General features: G+C 50.5%; 1 protein-coding gene across 1 annotated transcript in view; it reads right to left on the reverse strand.

Annotated features, from left to right (window-relative positions):
• The window catches only part of syne1b (spectrin repeat containing, nuclear envelope 1b), a 502,247-nt gene that overhangs the window by 158,981 nt on the left and 328,349 nt on the right, over positions 1-14,917 (reverse strand). The window contains exons 99-105 of the mRNA XM_043696857.1: positions 14,693-14,848; positions 14,230-14,436; positions 10,432-10,533; positions 8,628-8,747; positions 7,625-7,825; positions 3,600-3,773; positions 910-1,041 (exon numbers count right to left, since the gene is read on the reverse strand). Coding sequence (XP_043552792.1) covers positions 910-1,041; positions 3,600-3,773; positions 7,625-7,825; positions 8,628-8,747; positions 10,432-10,533; positions 14,230-14,436; positions 14,693-14,848 — 1,092 coding nt within the window. The remainder of the gene's footprint in view (positions 1-909; positions 1,042-3,599; positions 3,774-7,624; positions 7,826-8,627; positions 8,748-10,431; positions 10,534-14,229; positions 14,437-14,692; positions 14,849-14,917) is intronic.

Below are 14,917 nucleotides of genomic sequence, written 5' to 3' on the forward strand. Positions count from 1 at the left end.
TCACCTGTGACTATCGATGATACAAATATCTCAGCAAGAGGCCCAGCAATCACTTCTCTAGCTTCCCACAGAGTTCTCGGGTACACCTGATCAGGTCCTGGGGATTTATCCACCTTTACCCGTTTCAAGACATCTAGCCCTTCCTCCTCTGTAATCTGGACATTTTGCAAGATGTCACCATCTATTTCCCTACAGTCTATATCTTCCATATCCTTTTCCACAGTAAATACTGATGCAAAATATTCATTTAGTATCTCCTCGATTTTCTGTGGCTCCACACAAAGGCCGCCTTGCTGATCTTTAAGGGGCCCTATTCTCTCCCTAGTTACCCTTTTGTCCTTAATATATTTATAAAAACCCTTTGGATTCTCCTTAATTCTATTTGCCAAAGCTATCTCATGTCCCCGATTTGCCCTCCTGATTTCCCTCTTAAGTATACTCCTACTTTCTTTATACTCTTCTAAGGATTGACTCGATCTATCCTGTCTGTACCCGACTTTTTGCTTCCTTCTTTTTATTAACCAAACCCTCAATTTCTTTAGTCATCCAGCATTCCATTGAAACTTAAAACAATTTAGCTGAGAAAATGATTTCCTTTAGTGGGTGAATTAAGAACAAAGGGGCACGCTCTTAAAATTAGGGCAACAATCGCGTGACGTTAGAAATGACTAGAGGAAATCTACAGCTTTGATCCCACGAGACTGCAGACTCAAGGTCTATTGGAGCTTCCAAGATTGAGACTGTCAGGTTCTCACACCTGGGTATCAGGGGACACAGGGCACAACCTTGTGAATGGAGATGAAGGGTCAATAAGCCTCCATCTAACTGAATGGTGGAGCAGGCCCCTGGAGTTGAATGGCTTCTGCCCAGTCCTGTTGCTCAGGAGCAGTGGCTGAAACCCAAACTGACCTGATACAGCGCGATCCGTTCCGTGAGCCGTTCTTCAGATTCCTCCACCAGACCTGCACCGGGAATGCTGTTCTCCACCCCTTCGAGCTGTCTGTACAGAGCATCGTAATCCCTCGCCAGGTTAGTCCAGGTCTAAGGGGGAGAGACAGCACAATACCTCAGACACCGTTGTTCCAATGGCTATTGATCACTGACATTTTTTCAAACCAAGAAATTGTCACATTTCTGTGGGGGTTTATTCTGCTGACTTTCTATTCAGTTTGAGCCCATTCTTCCTCACTGACCCACTCACATAAATGGGGACTCCATTCAAACCTGGCTTGTCAACCTAAAATTCATAAACTACAGCAAGACATAGAAATCAAAGTAGATAACTCTTACTCTACACAGTCAGGCGTGTGATGGAATACTCCCCTCTTGCCTGGATGGGTGCATCTCCAACAACACTCAAGATGTTTGACACCATCCAGGACAAAGCAACCAGCTTAATTAACATCCACAAGCATCCACTCCCTCCAACACTGACATTGAGAAGCAGCAGTGTTGCACTGCAGGAGTTCATCAAGGCTCATTAGCCAGTACATTCCAAACCCGTGACCACTCCCATCCGGAGTGGATAACAGCGACAGATACAATGGGAACACCACGGCCTTCAATTTCCCCTCCAAGTCACTCACCATCCTGACTTGGAAACAGTCTGTTTCAATGGCTCCAAATTCTGAAATTCCCCTCCCTCAGGGCATTGTGGGTCTACCCGCAGCACGTGGACGGCAGCGGTTCAAGGAGGCAGCTCACCCCCACCTTCTCAAGGGGGCAACTAGGGACGGGCAATAAATACTGGCACAGCCGACGACACCCAGGGCCAACGAGGACATTTTAAAAAGTGTACGTGCTACAGAAATGCATCGTCCTGAGTCTCCCTTCTCAGAAGCAGATTGAATATAGACTCAAAGTGTGACACATGCTCTCGATTAACTTACTAATTGGATCAGGCGCTGGGATAAAACGAGAGAGAAATTCTCTATTCACAGCACCAGGTAAGATTCTCTCTGAGTATAATGAAGAGGAAGAATACCTGAGTAGTCCCACCTCAGTTCTGGGTAAAAACAAGGACAACAGATGCTGGAAACCAGATTCTGGATTAGAGTGGTGCTGGAAAAGCACAGCAGTTCAGGCAGCTTCCGAGGAGCAGGATGCTGCCTGAACTGCTGTGCTTTTCCAGCACCACTCTAATCCACCTCAGTTCTCCCAACCCACTACTGCCTGTTGCACATGTGATGAAAATGGCAATGACAAGTATACCTCACTGTGCACAGGCAACAGGAGACATTCACCTCAGTATTGTCCTTGGCACATAAAGATAATGAAGGATGGCGTTTGCTCTCATTTTGCACATAGACCTTAAAACAGAAGCTCATTTCTGACATTGCGCAGCACTTCCATACTCAGTTCAACTTATCCACTGCCCAATATACACCTTCTCGTGGTTGAACAGCGAGCATTGATATAATCCACACTCCTTTTATGTTGAGGAAATTAGAAAATTTAATTGCAAGAGGATGCATCCTGATCATAGCATACAATACTTGGCGCACAACATGAATTCTGAAGCCCCTTATCTCATTGAGTGCCTTATATCCCAAATATTTACACTGTTCCCACCAGAGCCTGTCACCCTGCTCTCCCAGCTCACTTCCTCTGTGATCCTGCTCTAGTCAATGTTAATTTTATGTTGATTGTATTGTTGGAGTTAAGGATTAACTGGTGGGAGGAAATTAAGCAAGTGCTTTGACCACGTATGAACATACGCTGAGACACTGATGGGTAAGAGGCAGCTATGGGCAATATTAAATCCCTACAGTGTGGAAACAGGCCATTCAGCACACACCAGCCCTCTGAAGAGCATCCTTCCTAGTCAAACCTGTTCTTCTACCTCAGTTACATTACATTTCCCTCTGGCTAATCCACCTGGCCTGCACATCCCTGGACACTATGGCCAATCCATCCCGACCTACACATGTTTGGACTGTGGGAGGAAATCCACACAGACATGAGGAGAACGTGCAAACTCCATGCAGTCACCAAAGGGTGGAATCGAACCTGGGTCCCCGGCACTGTGAGGCAGCAGTGCTAACCACTGAGCCACTGTGCAATGCTGTTCTCTGTGAATAAATCTACTATCAAGAAAAAGTACTGTATCTGCTTCCCAATCCATCCATTTCTAACAGTGTTAAAAGGACAGAGGAAATCTAGGAAGATCCATACAGTGCACAAGTTATGCCAAGCAACACTATGAAACAATATATACCATCACTAAGCTTGAAAAAATTTCAAATACTCAAGACTGACAGCAGAAACATTTATCAAATCAAACCCTTAGCTAGAATAAATTCTCTGTAATTCTGGCAAGACTTCAACAGAAATACAAATATTCATTTCGCCCAGAACAATCAGTCTAATCAGCTTTGGGCTATTTTCCAGTCAGCTCAGGAACTACTTCCACAATAACGTTTTACTTTACTGTCGGCACGTCATTAACTGAGACAACTTCACTTCTTGTGATTTCTCCGGATCCTGAAATTATTCTGACAGAGGGGACGGTCGAGCATTTCTGCAGTGCCCTTTATCGGTGATACACTGCAAACCGCAGAGAGCTGCGGCCATTTCAGAATCCATGTCAAAGAACTTACCTCAAAAACGCTTTCCAATTCCACACCTCTCCCATGAGCTGCCTTCAGTAAAGCCGAGCACTTGGTCATCAGTTCCTGCTGGGAGCTGCTTTCTTTCTGATGGATACAGGAGTTTACTTTTTTACAGAGTGTTTCTGTAAGGATTTTGTGAGACTCCAGCCCTTGGAAAAATTCCTGTGATAAAGTGCAAAAAAGATGATTAACTTGGAAAACAATCCAGCTCATTCACTGCAGCCGGAGAACTCTCCAACCTATAAGAGCGGAGGACATTTTCACACCAGCGGGAACGAGTTAGAGAGGAAGGGTGTTCAAAAAGACAGGGTGACAGAGCAGGAACAGGAGGAGTAATGCAGAGAGGTTGTTCCTTTTCTTGTTCCTCTCTTCCTAAATTTTTAGTTTTTCTTAAACATCCCCTCATGGAGAGGTCAGTGGTGATTCCATCAGAGCATTGCAACAGCTCAGGGCCCAGGGCACAGTGCGTTGGTCAGTGGGCCCGGAGTACAGTGGGACAGTCACTGGGCCTGGAGTACAGTGGGACGGTCAGTGGGCCCGGAGCACAGTGGGACGGTCACTGGGCCTGGAGCACAGTGGGACAGTCACTGGGCCTGGAGTACAGTGGGATGGTCAGTGGGCCCGGAGCACAGTGGGACGGTCAGTGGGCCGGGAGCACAGTGGGACAGTCAATGGGCCCGGAGCACAGTGGGACGGTCAGTGGGCCCGGAGCACAGTGGGACGGTCAGTGGGCCCGGAGCACAGTGGGACGGTGAGTGGGCCCGGAGCACAGTGGGACGGTCAGTGGGCCCGGAGCACAGTGGGACGGTGAGTAGGACCAGAGCACAGTGGGACGGTGAGTGGGCCTGGAGCACAGTGGGACGGTCAGTAGGGCCGTAGCACAGTTGGACGGACAGTGGGCCTGGAGTACAGTGGGACCGTCAGTAGGACCGGAGCACAGTGGGACGGTCAGTGGGCCTGGAGTACATTGGGACGGTGAGTGGGCCCGGAGCACAGTGGGACGGTGAGTGGGCCCGGAGCACAGTGGGACGGTGAGTGGGCCCGGAGCACAGTGGGACGGTCAGTGGGCCCGGAGCACAGTGGGACGGTCAGTAGGACCGGAGCACAGTGGGACGGTGAGTGGGCCTGGAGCACAGTGGGACGGTCAGTGGGCCCGGAGCACAGTGGGACGGTGAGTGGGCCCGGAGCACAGTGGAATGGTGAGTGGGCCCGGAGCACAGTGGAATGGTGAGTGGGCCCGGAGCACAGTGGAATGGTGAGTGGGCCCGGAGCACAGTGGAATGGTGAGTGGGCCCGGAGCACAGTGGAATGGTGAGTGGGCCCGGAGCACAGTGGAATGGTGAGTGGGCCCGGAGTACATTGGGACGGTGAGTGGGCCCGGAGCACAGTGGGACGGTGAGTGGGCCCGGAGCACAGTGGGACGGTGAGTGGGCCCGGAGCACAGTGGGACGGTGAGTGGGCCCGGAGCAACAGTGGGATGGTCAGTGGGCCCGGAGCACAGTGGGACGGTCAGTAGGACCGGAGCACAGTGGGACGGTGAGTGGGTCCGGAGCACAGTGGGACGGTCAGTAGGGCTGTAGCACAGTTGGACGGACAGTGCGCCTGGAGCACAGTGGGACGGTCAGTAGGACCGGAGCACAGTGGGACGGTGAGTGCGCCCGGAGCACAGTGGGACGGTCAGTGGGCCCGGAGTACAGTGGGACGGTCAGTGGGCCCGGAGCGCAGTGGGATGGTGAGTAGGGCTGTAGCACAGTTGGACAGACAGTGGGCCTGGAGCACATTGGAACGGTCAGTGGGCCCGGAGCACAGTGGGACGGTCAGTAGGACCGGAGCACAGTGGGACGGTCAGTGGGCCTGGAGCACGGTGGGAGGGTGAGTGGGCCTGGAGCACGGTGGGACGGTGAGTGGGCCCGGAGCACAGTGGGACGGTCAGTGGGCCCGGAGCACAGTGGAACGGTCAGTGGGCCCGGAGCACAGTGGGACGGTCAGTGGGCCCGGAGCACAGTGGGACGGTCAGTGGGCCCGGAGCACAGTGGGACGGTCAGTGGGCCCGGAGCACAGTGGGACGGTGAGTGGGCCCGGAGCACAGTGGAATGGTGAGTGGGCCCGGAGCACAGTGGAATGGTGAGTGGGCCCGGAGCACAGTGGGACGGTCAGTGCGCCCGGAGCACATTGGGACGGTCAGTGGGCCCGGAGCACAGTGGGACAGTCAGTGGGCCCGGAGCACAGTGGGACAGTCAGTGGGCCCGAAGCACAGTGGGACGGTCAGTGCGCCCGGAGCACAGTGGGACGGTCAGTGGGCCGGAGCACAGTGGGACGGTCAGTAGGACCGGAGCACAGTGGGACGGTCAGTGGGCCTGGAGCAAAGTGGGACTGTCAGTCGGGCCGTAGCACAGTTGGACGGATAGTGGGCCCGGAGCACAGTGGGACGGTCAGTGGGCCCGGAGCACAGTGGGACGGTGAGTGGGCCCAGAGCACAGTGGGACGGTGAGTGGGCCTGGAGCACAGTGGGACGGTGAGTGGGCCCGGAGCACAGTGGGACGGTGAGTGGGCCCGGAGCACAGTGGGACGGTCAGTGGGCCTGTAGCACAGTGGTTCGGTCAGTGAGCCCGGAGCACAGTGGATGGTCAGTGGGCCCGGAGCACAGTGGGACGGTCAGTGGGCCCAGAGCACAGTTGGACAGTCAGTGGGCCCAGAGCACAGTGGGACAGTCAGTGGGCCCGGAGCACAGTGGGACAGTTAGTGGGCCCAGAGCACAGTGGGACGGTCAGTGGGCCCGGAGCACAGTGGGACGGTCAGTGGGCCTGGAGCACAGTGGGACGGTCAGTGGGCCCGGAACACAGTGGGACGGTCAGTGGGCCCGGAGCACAGTGGAACGGTCAGTGGGCCCGGAGCACAGTGGGATCGTCAGTGGGCCCGGAGCACAGTGGGACGGTGAGTAGGGCCGGAGCACAGTGGGACGGTCAGTGGGCCCGGAGCACAGTGGGACGGTCAGTGGGCCCGGAGCACAGTGGGATGGTGAGTAGGGCCGGAGCACAGTGGGACGGTCAGTGGGCCCGGAGCACAGTGGGATAGTGAGTAGGGCCGGAGCACAGTGGGACGGTCTGTGGGCCTGGAGCACAGTGGGACGGTCAATGGGCCTGGGTTGGAGTGGCCAGTGGGGTGGGCCCGGAGCACAGTGGGACGGTCAGTGGGCCCGGAGCACAGTGGGACGGTCAGTGGGCCCGGAGCACAGTGGGACGGTCAGTGGGCCCGGAGCACAGTGGGACGGTCAGTGGGCCCAGAACACTGTGGGATGGTGAGTAGGGCCGGAGCACAGTGGGACGGTCTGTGGGCCTGGAGCACAGTGGGACGGTTAATGGGCCTGGGTTGGAGTGGCCAGTGGGCTCGAGGCCCAGAGTGGAGCAGACAGTCAGCAGCCCTAGAGTTCTGGTCCAGGATTCTCACGAGGTAAAATTGCAGGTTGGGTAGGTAGTTAGGAAGGCAAATGCAATTATAGCATTTATTTCGAGAGGACTTGAACATAAAAGCAAGGATGTACCTCTGAGGCTCTATAAGGCTCTGTTCAGACCACATTTGGAGTATTGAGTGCAGTTTAGGGCCCCATATCTCAGGAAGGATGTACTGGCCATGGAGCGTGATCAGAGGTGGTTCATGAGAATGGTCCCAGGAATGAAAAGCTTAACATCTGAGGAACATTTGAGGATCCTGGCTCTATACTCAATGGATTTTAGAAGGAAGGAGGTGGGGGGGGATCTAATTGAAACATACAGAATACTGAATGCCCTGGACAGAATGGATCTTGGGAATATGTTTCCATTGGTAGGAGCGACTAGAACCTGAGGGCCCAGCCTCAGAGTAAAGGGAAGACCTTTTAGAATGGAGCTAAGGAGAAACTTCTTCAGACAGAGAGTGGATCAAATGGAACGTTTGCCGATATCTTCGATACATTTCTATGGCTGATATTCCCAATACGTAGGTAACAGCCTGTGGTCCTGCATGCCCATACTAACCTTGTGTTTATTCAGAAGATTCTTGACGTCTTCCTTAGACGTGACCAGGATCCTCTTGTCCAGTGACATCTTCTCTTGGCCTGTGTCTGTCAGATCGGTCAGATCCTGCAGAGCTTGTTCATACTGTCCCCTCAGAGCCAGGCTCTGGTTTAAGGAGCTGCGGCTGGATCCAATGATCATCGTCAGCTCTTCGTACATATCCTTTAAAAGGAGAATGGAAAGTTTTGTGAAATGCAAAGGGACTGGTGCTATGATTGTCTCTCAGCCCCATTACTGAGTACTCAATAGCTGCAGGACTGCCATGTCCAACTCACCATGTTGATATTAACATGCAGGGAAATACTTTATAATCTCTGTATCCAAAACCAAATTCTGCATCAATACATAGACTGGCACAGGGACTCAATGGTTAGCACTGCTGCCTCACAGCACCAGTGACCTAGGTTCAATCCCAGGCTCAGGCCACTGTCTGTGTGGAGTTTGCACATTCTCCCCGTGTCTGCGTGGGTTTCCTCCGGGTGCTCCGGTTTCCTCGCACAATCCAAAGATGTGCAGGTCAGGTGGATTGGCCGTGCTAAATTGCTCATAGTGTTCAGGGATGTGTAGGTTAGGTGCATCAGCCTGGGGTAAATATAGCGGGAATGGGTCTGGGTGGGTTGCTCTTTGGAGGGTCGGTGTGGACTTGTTGGGCCGAATGGCCTATTTTCACTGTAGGGAATCTAATCTAATTCAGTGAGACCCGCAATCACATACAGCTGACAAAACCAACCAAACCAACACACAACATGCAGACATAACCAGATAATGTGACACTTCTAGACGGAATCAGTTTGCAGAGAAAACAATAACATAGGATGGTGTAAAACCAACTCCCGAATTCAGCACAGGCTGTAATGATCCCCCTTCCCCATTCTAAACTCTCCGTTTGGAAGGTAAAGGGCTTCAGCCAATGGTGCAGCAGTGATCTTTCCCAGAGAAATGTCTGCAGTAAGAGTGTCCAGACCTGCACTTTCGAGAGGTCCAGCAGTATCGCCTGATCTGGCTGCAGCTTCTCTCCCCGCTCTTTCAAATGACCAATCCGTGCCTCAAATTCCCTCAGGTCATCTTCCGCTTGCAAAATGGCCTGTCAACAGAAGTAACAGATTTTATGGCAGTGTCCAGACATGTTGCTTTCATTGGAGAAAAGAAGGTTTAGGGGTGACTTGATAGAGGTGTACAAGATGATTGGGGTTTAGATAGGGTTGACCATGAGAGCCTTTTTCCACGTATGGAGTCAGCTATTATGAGGGGGCATAGCTTTAAATTAAGGGGGAGTTGGTATAGGACAGATGTTAGGGGTAGATTCTTTACTCAGCGAGTCGTGAGTTCATGGAATGCCCTGCCAGTAGCAGTGGTGGACTCTCCCTCTTTATGGGCATTTAAGCGGGCATTGGATAGGCATTTGGAGGATAGTGGGCTAGTGTAGGTTAGGTGGGCTTGGATCGGCGCAACATCGAGGGCCAAAGGGCCTGTACTGCGCTGTATTCTTCTATGTTCTATGTTTACATGAACTCCGGCATCTCAGGTCAAGGGCAGAGGACTTTGGAGAGTTTTTTCCATCCTTTTCCTTGCACACAGACATATGAATGAAAACGAGACCAGCCTTCAATAGCTACACCTTTGTTCAGCCTTATTGGGAAAGTCCGACGGATTAATTTTACTTGTTTTGGGTAGAGAAGCAGATATGATGCCGTGTACACATGTGTACTGTTCCAACACAGAGCCAGGCTGATACTGGCAGCACTGCCCAAGAGGAGGGATCGGTTTCTCTGTGCCCAAATTCTCGAGAGTGTTTGTGGGACCAAAGGGCACGATCTCAGAGGAAGGGATTGCCCATTTAAGACAGAAATGAGGAGCAATGTCTTCTTTCAGAGGCAAGTGAATCTATCGATGGCTTTACTGCAGAGGGCTGTTGAGGCTGGGTCATCAAGTATATTCAAGATTTTAGTGAGTTTTGAGAAGATTTGTGGCTCAGGTTGAAGTTCTGGATGTAGGTTTGCTCGCTGAGCTGGAAGGTTCATTTCCAGACATTTCGTCACCCTACTAGGTAACATCTTCAGTGGGCCTCTGGGCGGAAGATGTTACCTAGTAGGGTGATGAAAGTCTGGAAATGAACCTTCCAGCTCAGCGAGCAAACCTACATCCTGTATTCAAGATATATAGGTTTTTTATCAGTAAGGGAATCAAGGATTATGGAGATAAGGCAGGAAAGTGGAGTTCAGGATGATCAAATCAGCCATGGCCTCACTAAATGGCAGAACACTAAACCCGATGGGCTGACTGGCTATTTCTGCTCTCATATCTTACAGTCTTATAGTTTAGAGTATGTTATGGAGGTGCCGGTGTTGGACTGGGGCGGACAAAGTCAGAAGTCACACTACACCAGGTTTTAGTCCAACGGGGTTTATTTGAAATCACAAGCTTTCGGAGCGCTGCTCCTTCATCAGGTGAAGGGGAGACGCAATCCCAAGATTTAAGCTGGGAACCCATTCCCAGAAAGAACACTGAGCTCACTGAGAACTGGCTATTTGGAAAGGAAGGGTATATAAATGATAAGGGGGAGTAAGGTTACGGGGGACAGCATAAATGGAAGTGCCATCTCCAAAATATCCTTCCCTATCGCAAGGTCTGAAATTCCCAAACGCTTTAAAGAAACAATTGCAATCATTAGAAGTTGTTTCCCTTCCCTCCAATATCTATCTTGGAATACCATCTTAAACCAAAAACAAGTGGAGTTGTAGCTTGATACAGACAGGAGTGATTCTTACCTGCAGTTGCTCTGTGACGGTATGCCCCAAAGCCTCAGCTAGCTTCTGTAGGACGACATATTTACTATCAGCCAGGGAGGTGATCAGCAGCTTCAACTCAGTCTGCAAACAACAAAGAACAGCAAGGGGGTTTGCAAAGGGTGACAATTCCGCTTCCCGTGACTGTCCTTGAAAAGACACACATCAAGAGCTCTGCAGTCAGTGCACCAAAATGACCTAAAAACTCAACCATCAGTACACCCCATCCACCGCAGAGGCCTTAGTCCTACACATCTCCTTCATACAGTCTCACTGCCCTGATGTCTTATGCCGATCCATTCACAAATTCAGAATCCAGAGCTTCTCAAACTTTCCAACATGGCCCTTCCAAGATGTACACTGTCACCTATGGCTCACTTGGTATCAGACTTGCTGACAAAGCTTGAAGGTTGCGGATTCTGACCAGACCCACCCCCTCGCCCTATCCCCATGACCCCAGATTTGCCATGGCTAACCCACCTAGCCTGCACAAGATGGGGCAATTTAGCGTGGCCAATCCACCTAACCTGCACTTTTTGGATTATGGGAGGGAACCGGAGCACCCGGAGGAAACCCACACAGACACAGGGGAGAATGTGCAAACTCCACACAGACAGTCGCCTGAGGCGGGAAACGAACCCAGGTCCCTGGCGCTGTGAGGCAGCTGTGCTAACCACCGAGCCACCGTGCTGCCCTCTATGCACATGTGCGTATGTAATTCTCAGCCAATATCACTGAAACAGATGATCTAATCATTTATTTAATTGCTTGTGGGATGTTACGGTGGACAAAATGGCTGTTGCATCCCCTAGAACAGACTACAATTTAAAATAAAAACAGTAAAGTACTTTGGAGTGTTCTGAGGACATGACAGATGCTACCTAAATGCAATTCCTTCTCTCCTTTCTATGTTCCAACAAAGCTGTATACGTTCCCTGTTGTTGGTAAGCAATAGGATTTGTCATTGATCCACCAAACGCACTGTGGTGCTACATGGAGGCCCCATCCATCGCTCTAGGCATTTCAATTTCATACTAGAGAGACCAGAAAGTGGGGTTGAAGGGTGAACAGAGTCTGGACGAGTGAGATCATCACGGTTTGGCAGTCAAATATAACCGTGGTTCAGTTACTCTATTCCATTGGTAGCAGTGTGACAGCCAGTGACAACATAAGCAAATGAGTGTTGTTTTGTAAAGCAGAGTAACCGGTTGATTAGCATGGCAACAGCATAACTTAACCTCTCCAGGAAAACCACCCTCACGGAAGGTCCAAACCACACTATTCTCTTCTGAAAGCACCGAAGTGAGAATGCTGATGGTTGGAACTCCCCCATCTCTCTCTGACTATGGCTCTTTAATCATCAATCTTTCCCACATGCAACTCATTCCCCTTTGCCTTCCCCATGTAAAATGTGGAAAAATCCTTTTGTGCAAGTTTTAAGCAGCACACATAATTTGCAGATACGCAGTTAACAGGTACAACTCTTTCACACAGCGGGTGGTGCGTGTATGGTAGGAGCTGCCAGAGGAAGTGGTAGAGGCTGGTACAACTACAAGTACTTGATAAGATTAGATTAGATTAGATGCTCTAGTGTGGAAACAGGCCCATCAGCCCAACCAGTCCACACCAACCCTCCAAAGAGTAACCCACTCAGACCCATTTCATTCTAACCAATGCACCTAACACTACGGGCAACATAGCAAGGCCAATTCACCTGACCTGCACATCTTTGGACTGTAGGAGGAAACCGGAGCACCCGGAGGAAACCCACGCAGACACAGGGAGAATGTGCAAACTCTACACAGATAGTCACCCGAGGCCGGAATCGAACCTGGGACGCTGGTGCTGTGAGGCAGCAGTGCTAACCACTGAGCCCCCGGTGATAAATGTCACTGTTCTACACGAACAACGTGCTTTGATTTCAGACCGCTGTTCTCAGACCTTGACTGACTGCAATGAACAACAACGTCTCCAGCCACCATGCCAAACATGAACCTGAGCTGTTCCATTTAACCTCTGTTCCATATTACCAAGGGAGTGTTGCTGAACAAAGAGACCTTGGAGTGCAGGTTCATAACTCCTTGAAAGTGGAGTCTCAGGTAGATAGGATAATGAGGAAGGCATTTGGTACGCTTTCCTTTATTGGTCAGAGGAGTTGGGAGGTTCTGTTGCGGCTGTACAGAACATTGGTTAGGCCACTGTTGGAATTTTGCGTGCAATTCTGGTCTCCTTCCTATCGGAAAGATGTTGTGAAACTTGAAAGGGTCAGAAAAGATTTACAATGATGTAGCCAGGGTTGGAGGATTTGAGCTATTGGTAGAGACTGAATAGGCTGGGGCTGTTTTCCCTGGAGCGTTGGAGACTGAGGGGTGACCTTATAGAGGTTTATAAGATTATGAGAGGCATGGATAGGATAAACAGGCAAAGTCTTTTCCCTGGGGGGGAGGAGTCCAGAACTAGAGGGCATAGGTTTAGGGTGAGAGGGGAAATATATAAAAGAGACCAAAGGGGCAACTTTTTCACACCGAGGGCGGTGCATGTGTGGAATGAGCTGCCAGAGGATGTGGTGGAGGCTGGTACAATTGCAACATTTAAAAGGCATTTGGATGGGTATATGAATAGGAACGGTTTAGAGGGATATGGGCCGGGTGATGGCAAGTGGACCCGATTGGTTTGGGATATCTGGTCGGCATGGACAAGTGGACCAAAGGGTCTGTTTCCGTGCTGTACACCTCTATGACTCTGTAATTAGCTACAGAACCATGGAAATGGTGCAGAACAGCTTGCCCAGCCTGAGGAGTAGGGAATCAACAAAACTTCTCAGACACTTTTTCAACATTCAGCCCCATGTTGAAGCAGTCAGGGTCCCTGGTTGCCTGCCTCCTATGATCTTAAAACATATTTAAGGTTCTGTACGCAAATGGCATACAACTGAAAACAATTAAAATGCATACAGTAGAAATTTAATCTTTATTAAATTGTAACGTATGTTAAAAATATTCCGAGTGATCTCGTTAGTATAAAATTCTATCATGACTGTCACAACAGAGCTGCCTGTGTAACCTGGTCACTGTTACTCCCCACTTATCACTGGGAACGATATAATCGCACACTTGTATTTATTGCTACTGTGCTACACGAAAACCCTGCAGCTCGCAGTAACCCTGCAGCTTCTTAAAGTGTTTGAAATTACCTTGCAGTTTGCTATTTCATTGGAAACGATCATTTGCAGTTATCTAAAAATAATCCGGTGAGTTTTAAGCAGTGTGCGTTATTTGCAGCTCTGTGCAGATATGCATTTAACAGGTAAAACCTTTTTATGCAGAGGGTTGTGCGTGTGAGGAGTGAGGAAGTGGTGGAGGCCTGTACAATTACAATATCTGGATGGGTATATGAATAGGAAGGGTTTAGGGGGATGTGGGCCAAATGCTGGCAAATGGGACTCGGTTAATGCAGGATATCGGGTCAGCATGGACAAGTTGGTCCAGTCTATTCAGTCTCTACCAATAGCTCAAATCCTCCAACTCTGGCTACATCCTTGTAAATCTTTTCTGAACCCTTTCAAGTTTCAAAACATCTTTCTGATAGGAAGGAGACCAGAACTGCACGCAATATCCCAACAGTGGCCTCACCAATGTCCTGTACAGGCTTTTCAATTTTGGAAATGGAAAAGTGCATTTGCAGCAGCAACCTCTGGGAATACTCCAAGCCGACTCCAGGGAAATCCTTCAGGGCAGTGAAGCATAGCCAGATTCATCCTGAAGACAGAGCAGCACTTACTTGGTACTCCACCAGCTGCTGCAATTGGTCTTTGATCTTCTCACAGCGCTCCTTCACCGTTAACCCCAGCGCACCAAGTCTTTCACAGAGGCAGCTCACGGTTTCCTCGATGGCATCCTGGTTCACCGGCTCAGGCAGAATATGGAAAAAGGCATCCTTCTTCTCGTTGACTTCTTCAATCACTTCCTCAATATCTTTCCCGAGAGCCTGGAGTAAACAAATCAGCAGCTGGCATCAAGTGACTGCACACTGGGCAGGCAGGCGGTTCATTCCCAGCCTCAGGGGGGGCCCTGACTGATAGATGAAACCCATGGTCTTCACCCCACACCTCCCCCTGCACTTTGACAGCCTACGGTCTAGATACAAACAGACGTCCAGTCCCTCCGCTGCACTCTACAAATATAGGGCTTTATCGGCACTGTGAGGAGATGTCAGCTACCTTTAAACATGGACAATCTCTTACCTCTTCATGATACAAGTGTGTCTCAGCCTTTTCTGGGAGGAAACTTGTGCTGACCAGCAAGTGGTCTTCAATTCCATCCAACCAACGACAGGTAACTGAAACCGCGTCGTACAACTTCTGTTCCAGCGGGAGGCTTTGCTCCTCGGCATCTTTACCCTTCAGACCAGCGAACGGCAGAGGGGCGGGGAAGAGGGGCGGGAGGGGGAGGAGAGAGGGGGGAGAGGG

The sequence above is a fragment of the Chiloscyllium plagiosum genome, chromosome 9, assembly GCF_004010195.1.
Source record: "Chiloscyllium plagiosum isolate BGI_BamShark_2017 chromosome 9, ASM401019v2, whole genome shotgun sequence".
Lineage (NCBI taxonomy): Eukaryota > Metazoa > Chordata > Chondrichthyes > Orectolobiformes > Hemiscylliidae > Chiloscyllium > Chiloscyllium plagiosum.